General features: G+C 42.2%; 2 protein-coding genes across 13 annotated transcripts in view; one reads left to right on the forward strand and one right to left on the reverse strand.

The window, feature by feature from the left end:
- Positions 1-1,975: 1,975 nt before the first annotated feature.
- On the reverse strand, positions 1,976-20,206 carry LOC120380354 (androgen-induced gene 1 protein-like). 3 transcript variants are annotated; one of them, XM_039498005.1, is made up of 6 exons: positions 20,083-20,206; positions 18,276-18,419; positions 16,281-16,382; positions 9,555-9,670; positions 2,598-2,749; positions 1,976-2,161 (listed from the first exon to the last, which is right to left on the reverse strand). In XM_039498005.1, exons 1-6 carry the CDS (start codon positions 20,128-20,130, stop codon positions 2,136-2,138), a joined length of 588 nt encoding a protein of 195 aa, XP_039353939.1. In that variant the 5' UTR covers positions 20,131-20,206; the 3' UTR covers positions 1,976-2,135. The 3 variants fall into 3 exon arrangements, with proteins under 3 accessions (XP_039353939.1, XP_039353940.1, XP_039353938.1); XM_039498006.1 differs by having other exon boundaries at positions 20,028-20,129; XM_039498004.1 differs by lacking the exon at positions 20,083-20,206 and adding an exon at positions 19,835-20,019.
- Positions 17,992-20,368, forward strand: part of ZNF831 (zinc finger protein 831) — a 56,281-nt gene continuing 53,904 nt past the window's right edge. For 7 of the 10 annotated variants that reach the window (XM_039497992.1, XM_039498003.1, XM_039497997.1 and 4 more), the window contains exon 1: positions 20,168-20,305. The gene's annotated coding sequence lies outside the window, so the exon portion shown is untranslated. Of the gene's footprint in view, positions 18,008-20,167; positions 20,306-20,368 lie in introns of those variants that run through there. The other 3 variants (XM_039497994.1, XM_039498002.1, XM_039497998.1) reach the window with 3 other exon arrangements.

Consider the following 20,368-nt stretch of genomic DNA (forward strand, 5'->3'; position numbering starts at 1 on the left):
TGCTGCCCTGCCGGCAAAATGCTGCCCCATGCGCGCGCTTGGCGCGCTGGGGTCTGGAGCCGGCCCTGCATCTAACTGGGTTTTATTGATTTGTAAACCACATCTGGCTACGATGATTTGAACACTATTGTCATAAGCAGAGCCGTCCCTTGGGTATGGCAAATTGGGGCAGTCGTTCCGGACCCCGCGCTTTGAGAGGCCCCGTGGTCCGGTGCAATTAGCTGATGTGGTCGGTCCCGGAAGTGACGGATTCGTCACTTCTGCTCTGGGCCCTAAACCCCCCTAGGGACAACCCTGGTCATAAGGTACAATAAGCTTTGCAAGACTGAGTCAGTGACATGAAATTTAATACCGGATATTAGAATTCTGGAAAGACTGAGTTGGGGAGCTGGATTAATTATTACCAGCTGAACCCTACCACCACAGAAACACCATTTTACAGGACAGGGAGTGTGGTTCAGGCTTCTCTGCACCCCAATGATTCCCAGATACCATTATCACCCCTGTAGAGCTGCTGGCAATCCACATAAGTTAGAACTTTGGGCTGCTCTCACTAAAACCAAGGGACTGGACTGAGGCACATCGAGGCTAGTCTCTGAGAAGCACAAAGACCAGATTTGACCCCATCTCCTCCTGAGTTCTGCTGTGTGTTCTTTGGGCACATCCATAAATCTGGACCTATATTGTTCTTCTGAGTTTGTGCAACTGTTACAAGAAACAATTTACTGAAAGCAGTTAGGAAGATAGAGCACTGGAGTAAGTTAGAATAGCGGTCTACGAAGATTTGAAGGATGTAAACTTCAACAAGGGAGAGGCTGACCCAAGTGAATATAACCAGAATCAATTGGGGAGGAGGGGGTGACTGAGAGAATGAAAATTTAGTTTGAATAGTAGGAGAATTGTCCTAATACCAAGGTCTACCAGACTGTGTAATATTCTTCACAAGAGAAGTGGTGGAGCCCTATTTTAAGGGCTCTTCTACACTTAGCAGGGAATCGATGAGCGGAGATTGACCGCAGATCACTCTCCTGTCGACTCCTGTACTCCACCAGATCAAGAATAGGGGGAGTCTCCCAACAACATTGCATAGTGCGGACCCTGCGATAAGTAGGTCTAAGCTACGTCGATTTGAGTTACGCTATTCACGTAACTCAAATTGTGTAGCTTAGACCTAATTTCCCCTGTAGTGTAGACAAGGCCTTAGAGTGGACAAGGCACTCAAGAAAAGTGAAAGAACAATCCAGGATTGATCTTCAGGGAATCAGTTTATAAGTATTTTCCATTTTCAATACCAGGGGTCCAAGTTGAAATGTACCACAATATTAGTCACCCATTAAGAGGCAAAAAGATTTACAGCAATTAAATATTCTCCTGTAGATTCAAAATCCTAAATCTGGCTTGGCTATAAATGCAGTTGAAAGGTTGTTAATGTATTTAATCCATCCAAAGAAGGCCTGAGATTAATTATGCCTCATGTACTTAGTAGGATGTTATTATGAGTCAATATTTTGTAAGCATCTGGATAGTTATTTCTATTTTTAGACTGAAATAAGTGGTATATTAGGGTTCATTAGGTAATATCTTGTTTGTCTTGAAATCAAGATTAATGATTGAAGTGGCAGATTAATGATACAGCTGATGTTTAAGCCCCCTGTAATATTATTTGATAGAAGACTGTTCTAACAAATGTTGGACATAACGTAGTGACATAGTGAGCCTAATACGGTTCTTGAACTGACCCTGGGAGAAAATTTTAACTTCTTTGACCATTAAAACCCTAAGGTTAGCCAGAACCAGATCTTCTTGGGTAAAAAATGCCAAGCATTCTCCTGGCCTGTGCATGTATGTGCATGTGTACACACAGAGATACAGGCAGGAATATATATGTAAACCATTTTTTCTATATAACTGGAGTGGGAGTTTGTTAGAAGCACTGAAATCTTGATTACAAATTAGGTTTTTCCTTATAGACTGCTTATCGCTATAGAAATATTTTTATTGCTTTGAACAATATATTTGAGAGATGACTGAGTATATTTCAAAACAGTGCAAGTTGGCATCTCGATTTAAAAATGCAATATGTTCATAAATGAACTCGCACTTTTTGTGACCTATTTTCAGCTTCCTCTCTATGCTTACTTCTTATATTTTCGAAAGTCACCTGCAAGAAAGGAACAAATTAAAATTAAGTAGTGTGGACATTTCAATCCTGGCCTGCATTTCCATTGGCGGGACTCTCCTAAATATAGATTTCTATTCCTTAAGAATTGTTTCAAGCTGTCTAATGGCGCTATATCAACTAGAGACTAAACTGAGGCCACTAAACTCATTCTCGCTTTTAACTCAAGCACGATTTCATCCTAGATTTCCAGAGATGAAAACTGCACTGAAACAGCAGATATTTACTTATAAAGTTCCTTATTAGATACAATCAATCATTCAAGAAATTTATGTTCTATGGAAAGAGATGAGAAAGCTCTGTGTTGACCAATGTGGTGAGGGAAAGGTTTAGACAGAAGATTTCTCTGCTAACACACATTTACTGTCCTTATCCCAATTAAAATCCTGTAACAATGAAAATTCTCTGCATTGCTTACCCCATAATAACTTTGTTAGATGCTCTCCAAGTAAGTAGAATCCTATCATTACAAGGTAGGAAATGGTAAAAAGTACCGCCTTTCCAGGTACACCTAGTACTTCTAAAATTGGGTAGGCCCAAATTCCTGATGCATAATTTACCCATAGTACCCTAAAGCAATGAAAGACAAACAATATTAAGAAACAGAACTAGACATATCTACATTGTAGTTTGCTTGAAGATTATAAATTGGCTTTATTTCTAAAGCCATATGAAAATCTCAATTCTGTCAGTTTTAATTTTGCATTTAAAAGGAACGTTTGGTAAATTAGTTAAATTTTCAAGCACTTTTTTTCCAAAATGCTCATAAATATTTATATTTTTCAGTTAAAATTAAAATAGCTTTGTTTTTATTTAAACTTTTCTCTGCATTAACAGCAATGTAAGAGGGCTTACTGGAGTGTAGTGGGGATAAATTAATATTTATAAAGTAATCTGAGATTATTGATGAAAGGCTCTAAGAGTCAAATGTAATATAATTATTATCATTTAAACAATGACTCGTAATAAAGGTTTCAAATTCTCTGGCACTTCTGAACAGAGATTGGCAAAGCATTTTTCAGCCATTGCTTAAAGTTACAAAACTGCAGATTTGCCAGACAAGTTACAGTATATATCATATGTGCACACAAGAAAGAATCAGTACAGAATTCTTCATTGTGCCAACCTGTGTTACTATCAGATGTTCTTTCAAGTGTGTGTGCATTACAACTGTCATTTAAACACAGAATATTAAAATAAAACAATATTGAAGGCCACATATTCAAAATCTTGTGCAAGACAAGTCCACAAAGATTGTGCAAACACTTCTGTATCCACAACTGAATTGTCAGCACAAATCAGGGTACCTGAACCTCTAACTAGATTCTTGTGGGTGCAAATATGCAAATTTGAATTCATATTATGAAGTGTAAAAATTAGTCTGCAAAATGGGAGGCTGATCATGAGCCCTTCTGAAAATGTATCCATGTGTGAGAAATGTATAGAGCAGTGATTCTCAAACTGGGCGGTCAGCACTTCCCTCGGACCGTGTCGCTCCCTGCAGCCCCCATTGGCCAGGAGCGGTGAATCGCAGCCAGTGGGAGCCGCGACTGGCTGAATCTGCGGAAGTGGCAGGTAAATAAATCGGCCCGGCCCGCCAGGGGCTTTCCCTGAACAAGCGGCGGACCGGCTTTGAGAACCACTGGTATAGAGGACCTTCAACATTGGATATATGCAGCTAACCTCAATTGGGCTAACAGTGGGATTTGAACCTGTGCCTAAAAACACAAGCCTCTGTCACTTGTTCTCTAGGTGTAAGCAGTAGCACATTCATAAACCTCTGTCCACTAGAAGGTAACAGATAACTGAATGGTGAATTACACATCCAACTGTTTGTGCACAGAAAACCAAATTCTATGTGTATGAGCAAACAAAAGCATTTCTGAATGAAAACTTTCATCACTGCAAGCCTATCCACCTCTTATGATTGGTAATTAAGCAATGTTGTTTTTGCATGAACAAGTTTTGCATGGGTATGGACTGGATGTCCTTTGAACATGTGACCCTAAAGATGCAACACAAATCCACACAACCAGAGAATTCTGCATTACAGTTGGCACAGACATTATAGTAGGTACAGAACTGCCTCAACCCTAGGAACATTTTATTGTCACTATTGTTTAAATATTTTATGCTGTGCCACAACTGGAAAATGTATAACTAAAGAGTTGCTAAAATTTTTAATAAGTCCTCCATATCCCCTGCTGAGCACAGAATCATCCATATTTTCTTCACTTCCACCTTTGAGGCACCATGTAGTAGCTGCCAGTCTTCCATCTGAGGACTAACCGACCTTCATTCCCAATCAATGTTACCTCATAATTGGTCAGAGAAGTCAATTGGAAGGATTCCATGCCCCAGGGATAAGGTCCAGATTTTTAAATATGTTTAGATACCTAACTCTCTTTGATTTCATTGGGAGTTAGGTATCTAAATACCTTTAAAAATTTGGCCCTAAGTGCTCACAATGCCTGTTGGCCCAAGCAACAAGATCTCAGGAATCAAAACTACATCTGTTACTCTGCAGAATACTAGCAATACATCTGAGAATCTTATGCCCTCTCTGGTTTCTGTGGAAGGCAGCGGAGGTATGATAAAGACAGCGCTCTGGAAGGGACAAATAATTACTTATGAAGCGCTGCCTTGTTTCAAATAACTCTTTTAATATTTTGAATTAATCCTAAAGGCTGTCTTTGCATGAGGAAGATATTAATACCCCCATTTGATGAAGGAGACAATGAAGTTACTTGCCCAAAGTCACAGAGTAAATAAGTGTCAGCCCAACTGGGTCTTTTGGCTTACAGGTCAAATATTGCATAAAATGGAATTGTAACTTGAAATAGAGGATGGCAGATTCATTTTTCTGCATCCAATTAGCAGCATCTGCTATCAACACTTGGGACTGATGTCACCAGATAGTTATGCATTGCTACATCATCCTTCCAGTGAGAAGTCTGAAACTAAAAAAAGAGAAACTTATCAAACAAGAGTGTGTTATGTGGGAGAATTTGTAAACCAAATAAGAGGAAAAGCAGAGCTGCACTGAAATTTACACTAGTTATAAAATAGAAATCAGTAACAGAAAGAGGGCTTGAACTTTATTGTAAAGCCTTTCAAAATAACATTTCCTAAACATTCATTCTTTTAGCTGTTGTCAAGGCTGACTCCCCATTCTGTCACTCCGAGTGCAGAAAGTGGGGGCCCACAAGGATTCTAAAAATTAAGTTAGACCTCCTTGCCTGAGGAGGTTGTGAAGGCTAGGACTATAACAGGGTTTTAAAAAAAAAACTAGATAAATTCATGGAGGTTAAGTCCATTGATGGCTATTAGCCAGGATGGGCAAGTAATGGTGTCCCGAGCCTCTGTTTGTCAGAGGGTGGAGATGGATGGCAGGAGAGAGATCACTTGATCATTACCTGTTAGGTTCACTCACTCTGGGCACCTGACATTGGCCACTGTTGGTAGACAGGCTACTGGGCTGGATGGACCTTTGGTCTGACCCAGTATGGCCATTCTTATGTTTTTCTTATAGATTATCAATTCATACCTCAAACCTACTATCTGGAGCCTCAGATATGTAAGTAAAATTAGGAAATGTCTAAAAAGACACAATTAGGGTTATTTCTTTTATTTCTTACTGGCTTGTGGACTCCTCTGTGCTAACCCCTGAGGCTTTTGTTTGCTTGTAACCTTTAAGCTAAACCCCCAAGGAAGCTAGTTTGGGTGCTTAATTTTTGAAATTGCTCTTTTAAAATCTAGCAAAAGCTTAAGTTCCAGATGTATTTTTTTCCTTTTTGTTTTTAATAAAATGTACCTTTTTAAAAGAACAGGATTGGATTTTTGGTGTCTAAGAGGTTTGTGCATGTTGTTTGATTAGCTGGTAGTACCGCTAATTTCCTTTCTTTCTCAGCTGTTCCCCGGGAGGCGGGGGTTAAAGGGCTTGAGGGTACGCCACAGGGAGGAATTCCCAAGTGTTCCTTCTTGGATCCAAGGGGTATTTTTTGCATTTGGATGGTGGCAGTGTTTACCAAGCCAAGGTCAGAGAAAAGCTGTAACCTTGGGAGTTTAATGCAAGCCTGGAGTGGCAAGTATTAATTTTTAGAATCCTTGTGGGCCCCCACTTTCTGCACTTGGAGTGACAGAGTGGGGATTCAGCCGTGACATGGTGTTAGCGGTGGGATGTTTATAAAAGGGAGCTCCCCCCCTTCTTTATTTATCACAGCTGTTAAGATTTTCCTTGTTTTCTTCCAGACTAGAAGGATGTTTGTGATGAGCAGAAAACATCAATTACAAGTGCCAGCATAAGACACTGCTGTAAACAGAAGAAAAAAAGCAAGTATTTTTCTTTCATAGTGCTGAATATCTGCCTAGAACCAATATAAATCCCTCCTTATTACAAGTTCCATGGCTGAAGACATATGACTAAAGATCCACAGAGAGTTTAGACATAAACAGAACTTCAGAAATATTAGAATTGTTTATCTGTATTTTGATGAAAAACTCTGAACTGCAAAATCAGGGGATGGGGAGGGAGTAGAGGATGGAATCCAAAAATAACACTTAAAAACTACAATGTATAGGTCTTATACAAATAATGTAATACCATAAGCAAACTCTAATACCAAACTGCTGTAGTGTTTACTAGACCTGTAGTGTTTACTAGACTGAATTAAGGACCAGATTGTTTTTCCCATCTCAGTGAGTATTCTCCATACATCCTCCCTAAATGCATCCTTGGCAACAAGGCTCCATCACAGGCCAGGCTGCCAGGAAGAGTGGAAAGAGCCATCGGGGGAAGAAAACTACAAAGGCTCTGCACATATAGTCCTTTCCTTTACATATTTCCCTGATATCCAAGCAGATTTTGTGGGATCCACTTGTTTTGGGCATCTGACTCACCTTTTAGTTTGGTCAAGTAGGGAGAGGAGCTCTGCATGAGGAAATGATAACAGAAAAGCTGCACTGGGAAGGGAATTCAGAAGAGTTTCCAGTGATCTATGCCGGTAATTTGTGCATAGGGGACACACTGATCCTATGTTACCAAGCCCAAGCAATATGACATTGTAGCTATTCTTTAGTTCAACTTTTTTCATGTTATATACATGTACATGCAGCAGTACTTTAACTATACGTTTATAGAGATTGTCATTTCAATTCAGGTGTATCACTAAATGTTGTGTTCATACAGTAGCAGTGTACTGTGATGAATTCTGGATGTGGAGCTTGCTTCTGTAATCCATACCTTTTCCATTTGAAGATTTTCTAATGCAGTGCATCCTACATGGAGATACATTTTAAATCAACCTAGAAGCTGGTACAGGATGTGATGGCTTATTTATATGTGATCCCATTACTCTGGGATGTGCATTAGCTATCTGTTGGTTTCCAGGTGGAGTTTAAAGTGCTCGTTTTGAGCTATAAAGTCTGAATTGGATTGGACCAATGTATTGAAGGATACATGCACAATGCAATCAGAGGTGTGACTAAAGCTCAGGTAGACACATCTAAGTAGCACAGGTAAAAACAGCAGTGTCGATGTGACAATGCAGCCTTCAACAAAGCAAGTGAGTACCCAGGGTCTTCGATGTGCTTGTACAGCCTACACTGAAGCCCACACCACCACATCTACACTGCTATTTTTAGCCATGCTAATGCCAATGTAGCTAATTTAGGTACTACAGTGAAGACATACACTAAGGCTACGCCTACACAGCATTTTTATCGTTAAAACTTTTGTCACTCAGGGGTGTGAATAAAACACCGCCCTGAACGACAAAAGTTTTAATGACGACAGCGCTTTATTGGCGGGAGATGCTCTCCTGGCGACAAAGAGCGGCTACACTGGGCACCTTACAACCCTGTGGGTGCTTCAGCACAGCCGTGCTGTTGTAAGGTGCGCAATGCAGACGTAGCCTAAGAGACTACATTACTCCTCAGACTATAGTACCATAGTTGCAGTAAACACAGGTGTTTGAACAGGAGTCCCCTCTATGCAACGGATAGGAGCTCCCTGCAGGGCATTCTCTGAGGGGCCTTCAACTTTGGAATTTACTCCCCTCCCCAAGCCAAAGTAACTCAAATGTGCTGATCAGGGCAAGCTGCAAAGCCCACCTCTTTACCCAGGCTTTTGGATAAGAAATGGTGTATTAAGGGCTCATACTGGTGAGTGTAGTGGAGGAATATTTGGATTCAAGATTTCTGGTTATTTTCTTATAGTTTCGGCTACTTATGGTTAAAACACTAGTTTCATATTCATGTAATTATATTTATAATTAGGTGAAAGGATATGAATGTTCAGGATAGATATTTTTAATGTTCTGTTTAAAATGAAATAAATAAATAAAGATGGACTGACAACTTGCCTGTATCAGATGAATAACCATTTGAAAGGTCAGTGACTAAATTTAAGCAGTTATTTTATGATAGTTTACTATTCATACTGAGCAGGGTTACAGGGAATTTGAAGGAAAATTTGCAAGGTTTTTTTCTCTGAGTCTGTAAAATTTTTGGGGAAATCTATAGAGGTTTTTCTTAAAGCAAATTTACTCAGAACAAATGAAAACAGTAAGGTGTCTAATAACAGATTTGTATCTTTTAATCAATAAAAAGACTTTAAATTTAATCTGCTTTGCTTTATTTGAATCCTTCCAGCTTCCTGACATCTTTCATTTTCCTCTGAAATCTTCTTCTTGCACCTAGTTATCTGTTTCCCTTCTAGTATACTATGTGGAGGATCAGACACTTAAACAGAATATTCAAATGTTTGGTATATTCTAAACTTGAAACCTCTTTTTATGGAATGTCTTTTGACGGAATCCAACCATACTCAATATTTTACATGGATGTTTTGATAATACACTAAGCAGTGAAATAGTTCACCATGTTGCTATTCAAATTGTCATTATTAGGTTTCAACATTATCACTGACTTTGAATAAATTAAGTAGTTCAAATCTCTCTTTGGGTCATATTTACTTCTCATAAATGTTCTGCAGCACAGTGGGGCACTCCACATAAAGGCCACACACGAAGATTCGCTACTACATCTGCCATAGAAGAGTGCTCTGCAGCAGCTCTCTCCAAAGCACACATAGAGGTAGTATTTGGAACCATACTGGTCATGAATCAGGAGTATGCCCTGTGAGACCACACTATTGTAGTTTCAAAAAAAAAAAAGTGACTGCAGCATGCATTTTTATTATCTCTTGTAAAGTATTTGTATCTGATTATACTGTAGTGTAAGAACCAAGATACACTATGGTAATTTCATCAAGAAAAGCAATAAATATTATGCCAAAAAACACAAACACACACATGCATTCTGCTCTTTATGCTTCTTGTTGCTGATGTGTTTCTGAGAAACAGGGAATGCCTACCATGTGAGGTATGAAGTACCAAAGATGCTAAGTCCTATCATTCCCTTCAATTTAGAAAGATATTTATGTGGACATGTAATCAGCTCAATAAGAAGTAGTGGCAGTATAGTGGTATGCTGAAAATAAAAATCAAATACAAGAGTCAGATTTGGAAATATACAATATGAACAAATAATATCGTAGAAAATGATATGACAGAAACACTGACTGTGAAAATTTCAGAAACAGCAATGAAATCTTTTGTTTGGTAGGTTTCTCTGGTGAACTATTAATTATAACAGATTCCTTCCATCCCTCACAAATGTAATCTCCACTTTGTAACAGCTGCATCCACTCCCCCAGAAATTAAAGGCCATCAAGAGATGCAATCAAAATTAAATTGATGTTTTTAATCAGGAAATAAAATGCCCATAGTTGATTTTGAGTACTATAGACTTGATCCTACATTCACTGAAGTCAATGGCAAAGCTGTCATTGACATGATGCTGGCTCAGGACCAATGAGACAAATTAGAGGGTCAATAACTAAATCATGTAACTGCATTCAACGTGCTTTGGACCTGGCCCATAATATATAGGACAAGTTACTGTGCAATTTACAGATTTATCTGTGGATGTTCTACAAGATTTAAGGAATTCATATATCTAGATCAGGGGTAGGCAACCTATGGCATGGGTGCCTAAGGCAGCACGCAAGCTGATTTTCAGTGGCACTCACACTGCCTGGGTCCTGGCCACTGGTCAGGAGGGCTCTGCATTTTATTTAATTTTAAATGAAGCTTCTTAAACATTTTAAAAACCTAATTTACTTTACATATAACAATAGTTTAATTATATATTATAGACTTCTAGAAAGAGATCTTCTAAGAACGTTAAAATGTATTACTGGCACGCGAAATCTTAAATTAGAGTGAACGAATGAAGACTCGGCACACCACTTCCGAAAGGTTGCCGACCCCTGATCTAGATAATTAGATTTACACTCCATACAAAAACAGATTAAAAGAATGTTCTGGTTGGAATGTGAAGCACCCAAATATCAGAAAATGAAAAAGACTTGTGCAGCCTTAATTCTGCCCCCTTCCATGTATATATTATAATACAGTATTTAAATTACATGCTTCATACTGTTTTATCCATGCACCCTGCCTAATTCCGTGCACAGGACAGGTGATATTCAGTGAAAGAGGCAGCTAGCTGTTCATATGAGAAACTAAGCTCAAAAACCAAAGCACCGCTGCCCCCCCCCCCCCACACACACTACCCAGCAGCAGCAAGTCTCCAAACCTGGGTTAGCTGACTTAGCCCTGGTCTACACTATGAGTTTAGGTCGAATTTAGCAGCATTAGATCGATTTAACCCTGCACCCGTCCACACGACGAAGCCGTTATTTTCGACTTAAAGGGCTCTTAAAATTGATTTCTGTACTCCCCGATGAGAAGATTAGCGCTGAAATCAACCTTGCCGGGTTGAATTTGGGGTAGTATGGTCGCAATTCGACGATATTGGACTCCAGGAGCTATCCCAGAGTGCTCCATTGTGACTGCTTTGGACAATGCTCTCAACTCAGATGCACTGGCCGGGCAGACAGGAAAAGGCCCACAAACTCTTGAATCTCATTTCCTGTTTGGCCAGTGCGGCGATCTGTGGATGAGTGCAGTTCTCATCAGCAGAGGTGACCATGATGAGTCCCAGAATTGCAAAAGAGCCCCAGCATGAACCAAACGGGAGGTACGGGATCTGATCGCTGTATGGGGAGACAAATTCGTGTTATCAGAACTCTGTTCAAAAAAACGAAATGCCCAAACATTTGAAAAAAATCTCAAAGGGCATGAAGGACAGAGGCTATAACAGGGACCTGCAGCAGTGCAGTGTGAAACTTAAGGAGCTGAGGCAAGCCTACCAAAAAAACAGAGAGGCAAACAGCCACTCTGGGTCAGAGCCCCAGACATGCTGCTTCTATGATGAGCTGCATGCCATTCTAGGTGGTGCAGCCACCACTACCCCACCCTTGTGCTTTGACTCCATCAATGGAGTAACACGCAACAGGGATGGGGTTTTGGGGACGAGGAAGATGATGATGAAGCAAGGAAGCGGAGAAACCATTTTCCCCAACAGTCAGGAACTGTTTCTCACCCTGGACCGGGAGTCAGTACCCCCTGAACCCACCCAAGGCTGCCTCCTGGACCCGCCAGGCAGAGAAGGGACCTCTGGTGAGTGTACCTTTGTAAATATTATACATAGTTTAAAAGCAAGCGTGTTTAATGATTAATTTGCCCTGGAATTTGCAGCCAGTACAGCTACTGGAAAACTCTGCTAACATGTCTGGGGATGGAGTGGAAATCCTCCAGGGACATCTCCATAAAGCTCTCCTGGATGTACTCCCAAAGCCTTTGCAAAAGGTTTCTGGGGAGGGCAGCCTTATTCCGTCCTCCACGGTAGGACACTTGACTATGCCAGGCCAGTAGCATGTAGTCTGGAATCATTGCATAACAAAGTATGGCAGCGTATGGTCCCGGTGTTTGCTGGCATTCAAATAACATCCGTTCTTTATTTCTCTGTGTTATCCTCAGGAGAATGATATCATTCCTGGGCACCTGGATGAAATAGGGTGATTTTATTAAGGGGACATTCAGAGGTGCCCGTTCCTGCTGGGCTGTTTGCCTGTGGCTGAACAGAAATGTTTCCTGCTGTTAGCGATGCGGTGGGGGGAGGGGTGAAGTGATCATCCTAGAGAATTGGGTGTGTGTGTGGGGGGGAAGGGGGGTTAGTTGGGTTTGTGCTGCACGTTAACCCAAAAACTGCAGCCCCTCCTCCTTTTAAATAGCCAACCCATTTTAAATGGCCAACCCAACGGCTGCTTGGTATGGGAAATGAGGGTGCTGCTGCTGTTTGAAACCATTCCCATATGTTATGAAGGTTAAAGAAGCCAAATTCTGTTGCCCAGCCCTGCTTGAAAGATCTCTCACACCAAACCGGCATACCCTCAATAAGAGGAAAAATGCGACCTTGTACCAAAAGCACATGTGCTATGTAATGTTAACAGCAAGGTTTACCATGAAAGAGTCTACCCACTGTTCTCTAAAATGTGTCTTTTTAACTACCACTCTCCCTTGTTTTTCCTCCACCAGATGCAAATGTTTCAACACTCACTATCTTCTCCTTCCCAGAGGCTAGCGAAGATTAGAAGGCAAAAAAAACGCACTCGCGATGAAATGTTCTCTGAGCTCATGCAGTCCTCCCACACTGAAAGAGCCCAGCAGAATGCGTGGAGGCAGACAATGTCAGAGTCCAGGAAAGCACAATATGAACACGAGGACAGGTGGCGGGCTGAAGATGATAGGTAGCGTCAGCTTGGTGACAGAAGGCAAGAGGCAATGCTGAGGCTACTGGAAGAACAAACTGATATGCTCTGGTGTATGGCTGAGGTTCAGGAAAGGCAGCTTGAGCACAGACCGCCGCTACAGCCCCTATGTAACCAACCACCCTCCTCCCGAAGTTCCATAGCCTCCTCACCCAGACACCCAAGAACACGGGAGTGGGGGGGTCCTCTGGGCACCCAACCACTCCACCCCAGAGGACTGCCCAAGCAACAGAAAGCTGGCATTCAATAAGTTTTAAAGTGCAGTGTGGCCTTTTCCTTCCCTCCTCCCCCATCCCACCCGGTGCTTCCCTCCTTCCCCACCCCTCCCAGGCTACCTTGGCAGTTATCCCCCTATTTATGTGATGAATAAAGAATGCATGAATGTGAAGCAACAATGACTTTATTGCCTCTGCAAGCGGTGATCGAAGGAGGGAGGGGAAGGTGGTTAGCTTACAGGGAAGTAGAGTGAACCAAAGAGGGGGGGGTTTCATCAAGGAGAAACAAACAGAACTTTCACACCGTAGCCTGGCCAGTCATGAAACTGGTTTTTAAAGCTTCTCTGATGCGCACTACGCCCTCCTGTACTCTGCTAACCGCCCTGGTGTCTGGCTGTGCATAATCAGCAGCCAGGCGATTTGCCTCAACCTTCCATCCCACCATAAACATCTCTCCCTTACTCTCAGAGATACGGTGGAGCGCATGCAATGGGAATATTGGTTTCGCTGAGGTCTATCCGAGTCAGTAAACTGTGCCAGCGTGCTTTCAAACATCCAAATGCACATTCTACCACCATTCTGCACTTGCTCAGCGTATAGTTGAACAGCTCCTGACTACTGTCCAGGGTGCCTGTGTATGGCTTCATGAGCCATGGCATTAAGGGGTAGGCTGGGTCCCCAAGGATAACTATAGGCATTTCAACATCCCCAACTGTTATTTTCTGGTCTGGGAAGAAAGTCCCTTGCTGCAGCTTTTGAAACAGACCAGAGTTCCTGAAGATGCGAGCGTTGTGTACCTTTCCCGGCCATCCCACGTTGATGTTGGTGAAACATCCCTTGTGATCCACCAGTGCTTGCAGCACCATTGAAAAGTACCCCTTTCGGTTTATGTACTCGCTGGCTTGGTGCTCCGGTGCCAAGACAGGGATATGGGTTTCGTCTATTGCCCCACCACAGTTAGGGAATCCCATTTCAGCAAAGCCATCCTCTATGACCTACACATTTCCTAGAGTCACTACCCTTGATATCAGCAGCTCTTTGATTGCATTGGCTACTTGGATCACGGCAGCCCCAACAGATTTGCCCACTCCAAATTGACGCCCGACTGACCAATAGCTGTCTGGCATTGCAAACTCCACAGGGCTATTGCCACTCGCTTGTGAACTGTGAGGGCTGCTCTCATCTTGGTATTCTTGCACTTCAGGGCAGGGGAAAGCAAGTCACAAAGTTCCATGAAAGTGCCCTTATGCATGCAAAAGTTTTGCAGACACTGAAAATCGTCCCAGACACGCAACACTATGCGGTCCCACCAGTCTGTGCTTGTTTCCCGGGCTCAGAATCGGCGTTCCACGGCATGAACTTGCCCCATTACCACCAGGATGTCCAAATTGCAAGGGCCCGTGCTTTGAGAAAGGTCTGTGTCCATATCCTCATCACTCTCATCACCGCGCTGCCATTGCCTCCTTGCCTGTTTTTGCTTTTGCAGGTTCTGGTTCTGCATATACTGCAGGATAATGTGCGTGGTGTTTACAGTGCTTACAATTGCGGTGGTGATCTGAGCAGGCTCCAGGCTTGCCGTGCTATGGGGCTATGGCGTCTGCGCTGAAAAAAGGCGCCAAATGATTGTCTGCTGTTGCTCTGACGGAGGGAGGGGCGACTGACAACATGGCTTACAGGGTTGGCTTACAGGGTTGTCAGACAGAATGGCCCCCTCAAGGACTGCACTCTAAACCCTGGGTTTAGCAGGCCAATGCTCAAACCACTGAGCTATCCCTCCCCCCACTATTCACGGGGGGGGGTGGTGGTGAGGGCAAATGAATACAAATGAAAACAAAACAAATCTGGTCTCTTTATTGTTTTGATCCACTGCATCTCTCTTATACATCGTAGGCTGGCAGCAGACGGTGCAGTACGACTGCTAGCCATCGTCGTCTCCTGGCTGCTTGCCAGAAGACGGTGCAGTATGACTGCTGGCCATCGTCGTCTCCTGGCTGCTCGTCAGAAGATGGTACAAAACAATTGCTAGCCATCGTTGTCTCCTGGCTGCTTGCCAGAAGACGGTGCAGTACGACTGCTGGCCATCGTCGTCTCCCATTTATGTCCAGGCGCCACTGACTGACGTCACCGAGGCTAGCCAGGAGCACACATGTCTGCCCAGGTGCCTCTGACCGACCTCACTGAGGTCGGCTAAAAGAGCACCCAGGAGACGACGACTACCAGTCATAATGCACCGTCTGCTGCCAAAAGGCAATGAACGGTTGCTGTGTAGCTATGCAGTACCACGTCTGGCAGCACCCAGAAGACATACGGTGATGATGAGCTGAGCGGGCTCCATGCTTGCCATGGTATGTCGTCTGCATGGGTAACCCAGGAAAAAAGGCGAGAAACGATTTATTGCTGCTGCTTTCACGGAGGGATGGGGTGGGGGGGCTGATGACATTTACCCAGAACCACGCATGACAATGTTTTTGCCCCATCAGGCATTGGGAGCTCAACCCAGAATTCCAATGGGCGGCAGAGACTGAGGGAACTGTGGGATAGCTACCCACAGTACAATGCTCCAAAAGTTGACGCTAGCCTCGGTACTGTGGACGCACTCTACTGACTTAATGGTCTTAAGTGGGGACACAATCGACTGTATAAAATCGATTTCTAAAAAATCAACTTCTATAAATTTGACCTAATTTCTTAGTGTAGACATGCCATTAGGCTCACGCTATGAAGGCTAAAATAGCAATATAGACATTTCTGCTCAGGTTGGAGCTTGGGCTCTGAAACCCGGAGAGTTGTTGTAGGGTTGGTTGTTTAATTTTTTCAGTGTAGCTGTACCATACAGCACAGAGTCCTGTGTTGGGTCTACACTAGTCTTTCTCCCTCCATTCTTGTTACTACTAGTGCATCTCCACCAGTGGTAGAGAAGGTAGGAGTTACAGTTTAGAGAATGCTCTGGTAGGATTACAGGCCATGACCCTGACATCTACACTTGATGCAGTGCGGAATACCATAAGAAAGAAATTTGTACACTAAATTGTCTGCAAGTTATTATGATGTTCAAACTGCATGTATTGTACATATATAATAATGAAAATACCATAAAGTGAAAAAACATCAAACCCAAGACCTCAAGAAAGAAACACTATCTGCTTACCATGGTATGATTAAGCCAAGGTGGATTAATCTCATCCAGTTCTTTAGGGTATACCAATTCTCTGTCATATGCATAAAGGGTCCAAAAAGTAACAGCTACAAACTGAGATAAAAAACTGTATGTAAATAAAACTAAATACAGTAGAACCTTGAGTTACGAACACAAGAGTTATGAACTAAGCAATCAACCACACACCTCATTTGGAACCGGAAGAATGCAATCAGGCAGGAGCAGAGACCAAAAAAAAAAAAAAAAAGAGCAAATGCAGTCCAATATTGTGTTAAACATAAACTACTAAAAAAAATAAAGGGAAAGCAACATTTTTCTTCTGCATAGTAAAGTTTCAAAGCTGTATTAAGTCAATGTTTGGCTGTAAACTTTTGAAAAAAAGTAATGTTTTGCTCAAAGTTACGAACATTTCAGATTTACAAACAACCTCCATTCATGAGGTGTTCGTAACTCTAAGGTTCTACTGTATTACTAAACTTTGTGCACAGGACCATTCAGATAGAGTTTTTCCTTATCAAAATTGTTGCTTTGAAGAGAAGATGTTTTTAAAAGTTTTTCTGTTTACATGTTAAGACAATTTAGTACTAATTACCTCCATCTTTTTTTTTTCTGTCAAATTCAAAAAATGTATACTTCATTGAAAAACTACTATAAATTATTGCATAAGTAAAGGAGAATTTATGGAATTAATTCTGCTCCCATTAGAGTCCAGGGGAATTTTACCATTGAGGTCAGTAGATGCAGGACAGGGTGGGTGGTCTGCACTCCATTTTGGTTAGCATGTACTGAAAGAACGAGGGAAATATTAACAGTAACTTGCTGTTAGTGAACTCAGAACACAAAGCAATCCTTTGAAAAATACAAAATAAAATATAATTGATAATCATTAACCAAGAACAAAAGAGTTTGTAGCAAGATAAAGTGAGACATGTACAGGAGCTACAGTAGCAATTTTATAATCTAATGTTTCCTTAATTCCTAAGATATGCATATTTTATATTTTCGAAACTGTAGAAATTTTTTTCTTAAGCTCTATTGTTCATAGAACTCAAGACAATCCCAGGCCTTGTCCACACAAGAAAGTTGCACTGATTTAATGGACCCAGTTTAGAAACCAATTCAGTTAAATTAGTGCAAAATCCTTTATGTGGACACTTATTTCAATTTATCAGTGCCTTTTCTTGGTTTAATTTATGCTCATTCCTTGCCGACATAAGCTAAATCAAAATAAGGAACACTGGATTAAGAATGTCCACCTAAGGGAGTTGAACCAATTTAGTTACATCGGAGCACCTCTCTCAGGTAGACAAGGCCTCAATCTAGGAATCTGATAACACAAACTCATATTCATATAGTCATTATTCATATGAGTACCCCCATTCATGAGGATTACTTATGTAAATAAAAGGTAGGCCCTACGTGAACTCAACAGAAATACAGTTTCTCCCTTTCTTTGTGTCCATATGTTTCAAAAAGCAGCTGATAACACATTAGACAAAATGATCCTTTCCTATCCGGTATACACTGAGAGCAGGTCTTCACTACCTGCCAGATCGGCAGGTAGTGATCGATCTATCGGGGATTGATCTATCGCGTCTAGTGTTGACAAGATAAATCAACCCCCGATCACTCTGTCGTTGACTCCGGAACTCCATCACTGCCGAGAGGCGGAAGCGGAGTCGACGGGGAAACGGTGGCAGTCGGCTCCGTGCTGTGAGGTAAGTCGATCTAAGATCCGCAACTTCAGCTACGAGAACAGAATAGCTGAAGTTGACGTATCTTAGATCAATCCCATCCCAGTGTAGACTAGGGCTATGAGTCAATTGAGTTAGGGATAAATTAGACCTGTTATGATGTCTGAAACTAAACAAAATGGTGTATAAAATATTACGGCTTTCAGCTGTGTCAGTTTAATCTGGACATGCTAATATCTTCTGTCTTTTCTGAAGTTATTTGAGAGGGGTCCTGTTTGTAGGAACTACTTACTAAGCCAACAGGGAATACTAGCACTGAGAAGATGAAGTCTCTTGGAGGCAACAATCTGGATGACACACTCTTCTTTGTGGCAGGGATGAACATATGAGCAAAGTCAATTATGACACATATTCCAAACAAAAGAGTTTGCAGAATCTAAATGTATTAAGAAATGAAGAAAACATATTAAGAAATTGTTTTAATACATTATTTTGGTTACAAATATATCATTTTACTACTCTTCTCTAGTCTTCCAAAGAAGAAAACATTTAAGTGAATATAACATTTAAGTGAATATAACATGTTTAAGTTATTCATGTTTACCTAGCCTGTTGCCTCACTCTTCAATCAATATACTTGTTTTTGTTCACATATACATTTACTGGCACTATAGTGGCTTTAAACTTCTTTTGAAAAGAAAGTAAAACACTCAATTGTTCATGTTTCTAGTCTATCTACTATAATGACATCTTACCAGTTCAGGATAAAGGGCAAAATTCTGTATTTCTAATACAGCCAAAATTCCCCATGACTCAAAAGGAGTCTTATCCTACCTTATTTTGGCTCAGGCCTATAAATTTCACTTACTCCTTGCTTTTGGAAACTTTATCCTCTGACTAATTCTAAACATGCATTTTAGTAATGGATTTTCAAACTTTTTAAAGTGCAGGCATCTGATTCTAGCTCTATATGCACATTGTCCCTGTGCAAAACTGTTGTCAATGGGAATTCTGTGAGCAGCAAGAATTGCAAGATCAAGTCCCAAATTATCAATGTGAACATCTTCTATCTCCATTGTCTCAAAATTTCGCATTTTATACAAGCTATTTTATTTGGTTTGTTATAAAATTAAGTTTTTTAGAATTAATCATCTGCTATTTTTTCCTAAGCAAAAAAAAAAAAAAATTTGGAGAGAAAAAAATTCCTTGAATTCTCTACAGAAGTTAGGTGATAATATATCTTCAAAATACTGTTTGATTTTTTTAAATTTATGATTGTAAAGGACTCCAAAGAAGAGAAGCACAAGGGAAGGGCTGGATATTGTCATTATTGCTTTTACATTTCCAGTTACTTTTATCTGAGATAATTTAATTTTCAAAATTAATTTAAATTTAATTTTAATTTTTCAAATAACAATGGAAACATAGATCAAGTTATGATACGTCAGGTTCCCTCCACATGACTCAGTCCCCTCCTAACGCCGGTCCTTCTCCCAAACTTTGGCTCACACCAGCCCCCTGCAACCATCAAGCCAGGCTTCCACCTTGCGTCCTCTTTGGCTCCCACCTACTTCTCCCCACAAACCAGGCCTCCCTCTTGCACCCTCTTTGACCCACACCTGTCCACTGCAACTTTCAAGCCAGGCCTCCCTCTTGAGCCCCCTTTGGCACACACCGACTCCCCTTCCAGCCAGGCCTCCCTCTGCCTCCCCTGCAACATTCAAGCCACCCCTCCTTCTTGCCCTCCTACCGCCCACACCTACCACCCCCAGGTGAGACCTCCCCCTTCGTAATGGGCCTAGCGCCCCCAGCCGGTCTCCTCCCTCCACCCCCGCTCAGGCCGCCCGACACCTGGTTGATGAAGGTCAGGTATTTCCAGCGGCCGCCGTAGGTGTTCTCGCTCTCCCTACGGAGGGAGTGGGGCATGCCCACGTTCTGAGAGAGTGAGAACGAGGCCCACAGGAAACAGCACAGGTGGACGAAGGTCAGGAGCCGCGCCGCCATCTTGGGTGGGCCACACAGCCGCGACTCCCCCTTCCCTCACCACGGGGGCCTCCCGCACGTGCGTGTGAGGCGCGCTGCGCATGCGCGTCACATGCCCCCTTCTTCCGAGCGTTCCGCGCACGAGCTAGACATCCCGTCGCCATCTTGTGTGGGTCTGCAAATGAGGCGCGTTCCAACGCCGCCTCCCCTCACTGGAGGGACTAATCCCGTGTGGTGAACTCTGCGCGTGCGTCATCCTGCCCGCCGCCATCTTGTGCGACCTCGTTGAGCTCTGTGACGGTGTAACGCCGCCCGACGCCATGTTGTGAGGCTCGCAAGGTGAGGCGCTTTGCGGCGACGCCTCTTCATTTCACAGTAGCGAGGAATGCGCGTCCGTGCGGG

Source organism: Mauremys reevesii, linkage group 13 (genome assembly GCF_016161935.1).
Source record: "Mauremys reevesii isolate NIE-2019 linkage group 13, ASM1616193v1, whole genome shotgun sequence".
Classification (NCBI taxonomy): Eukaryota; Metazoa; Chordata; order Testudines; family Geoemydidae; genus Mauremys; species Mauremys reevesii.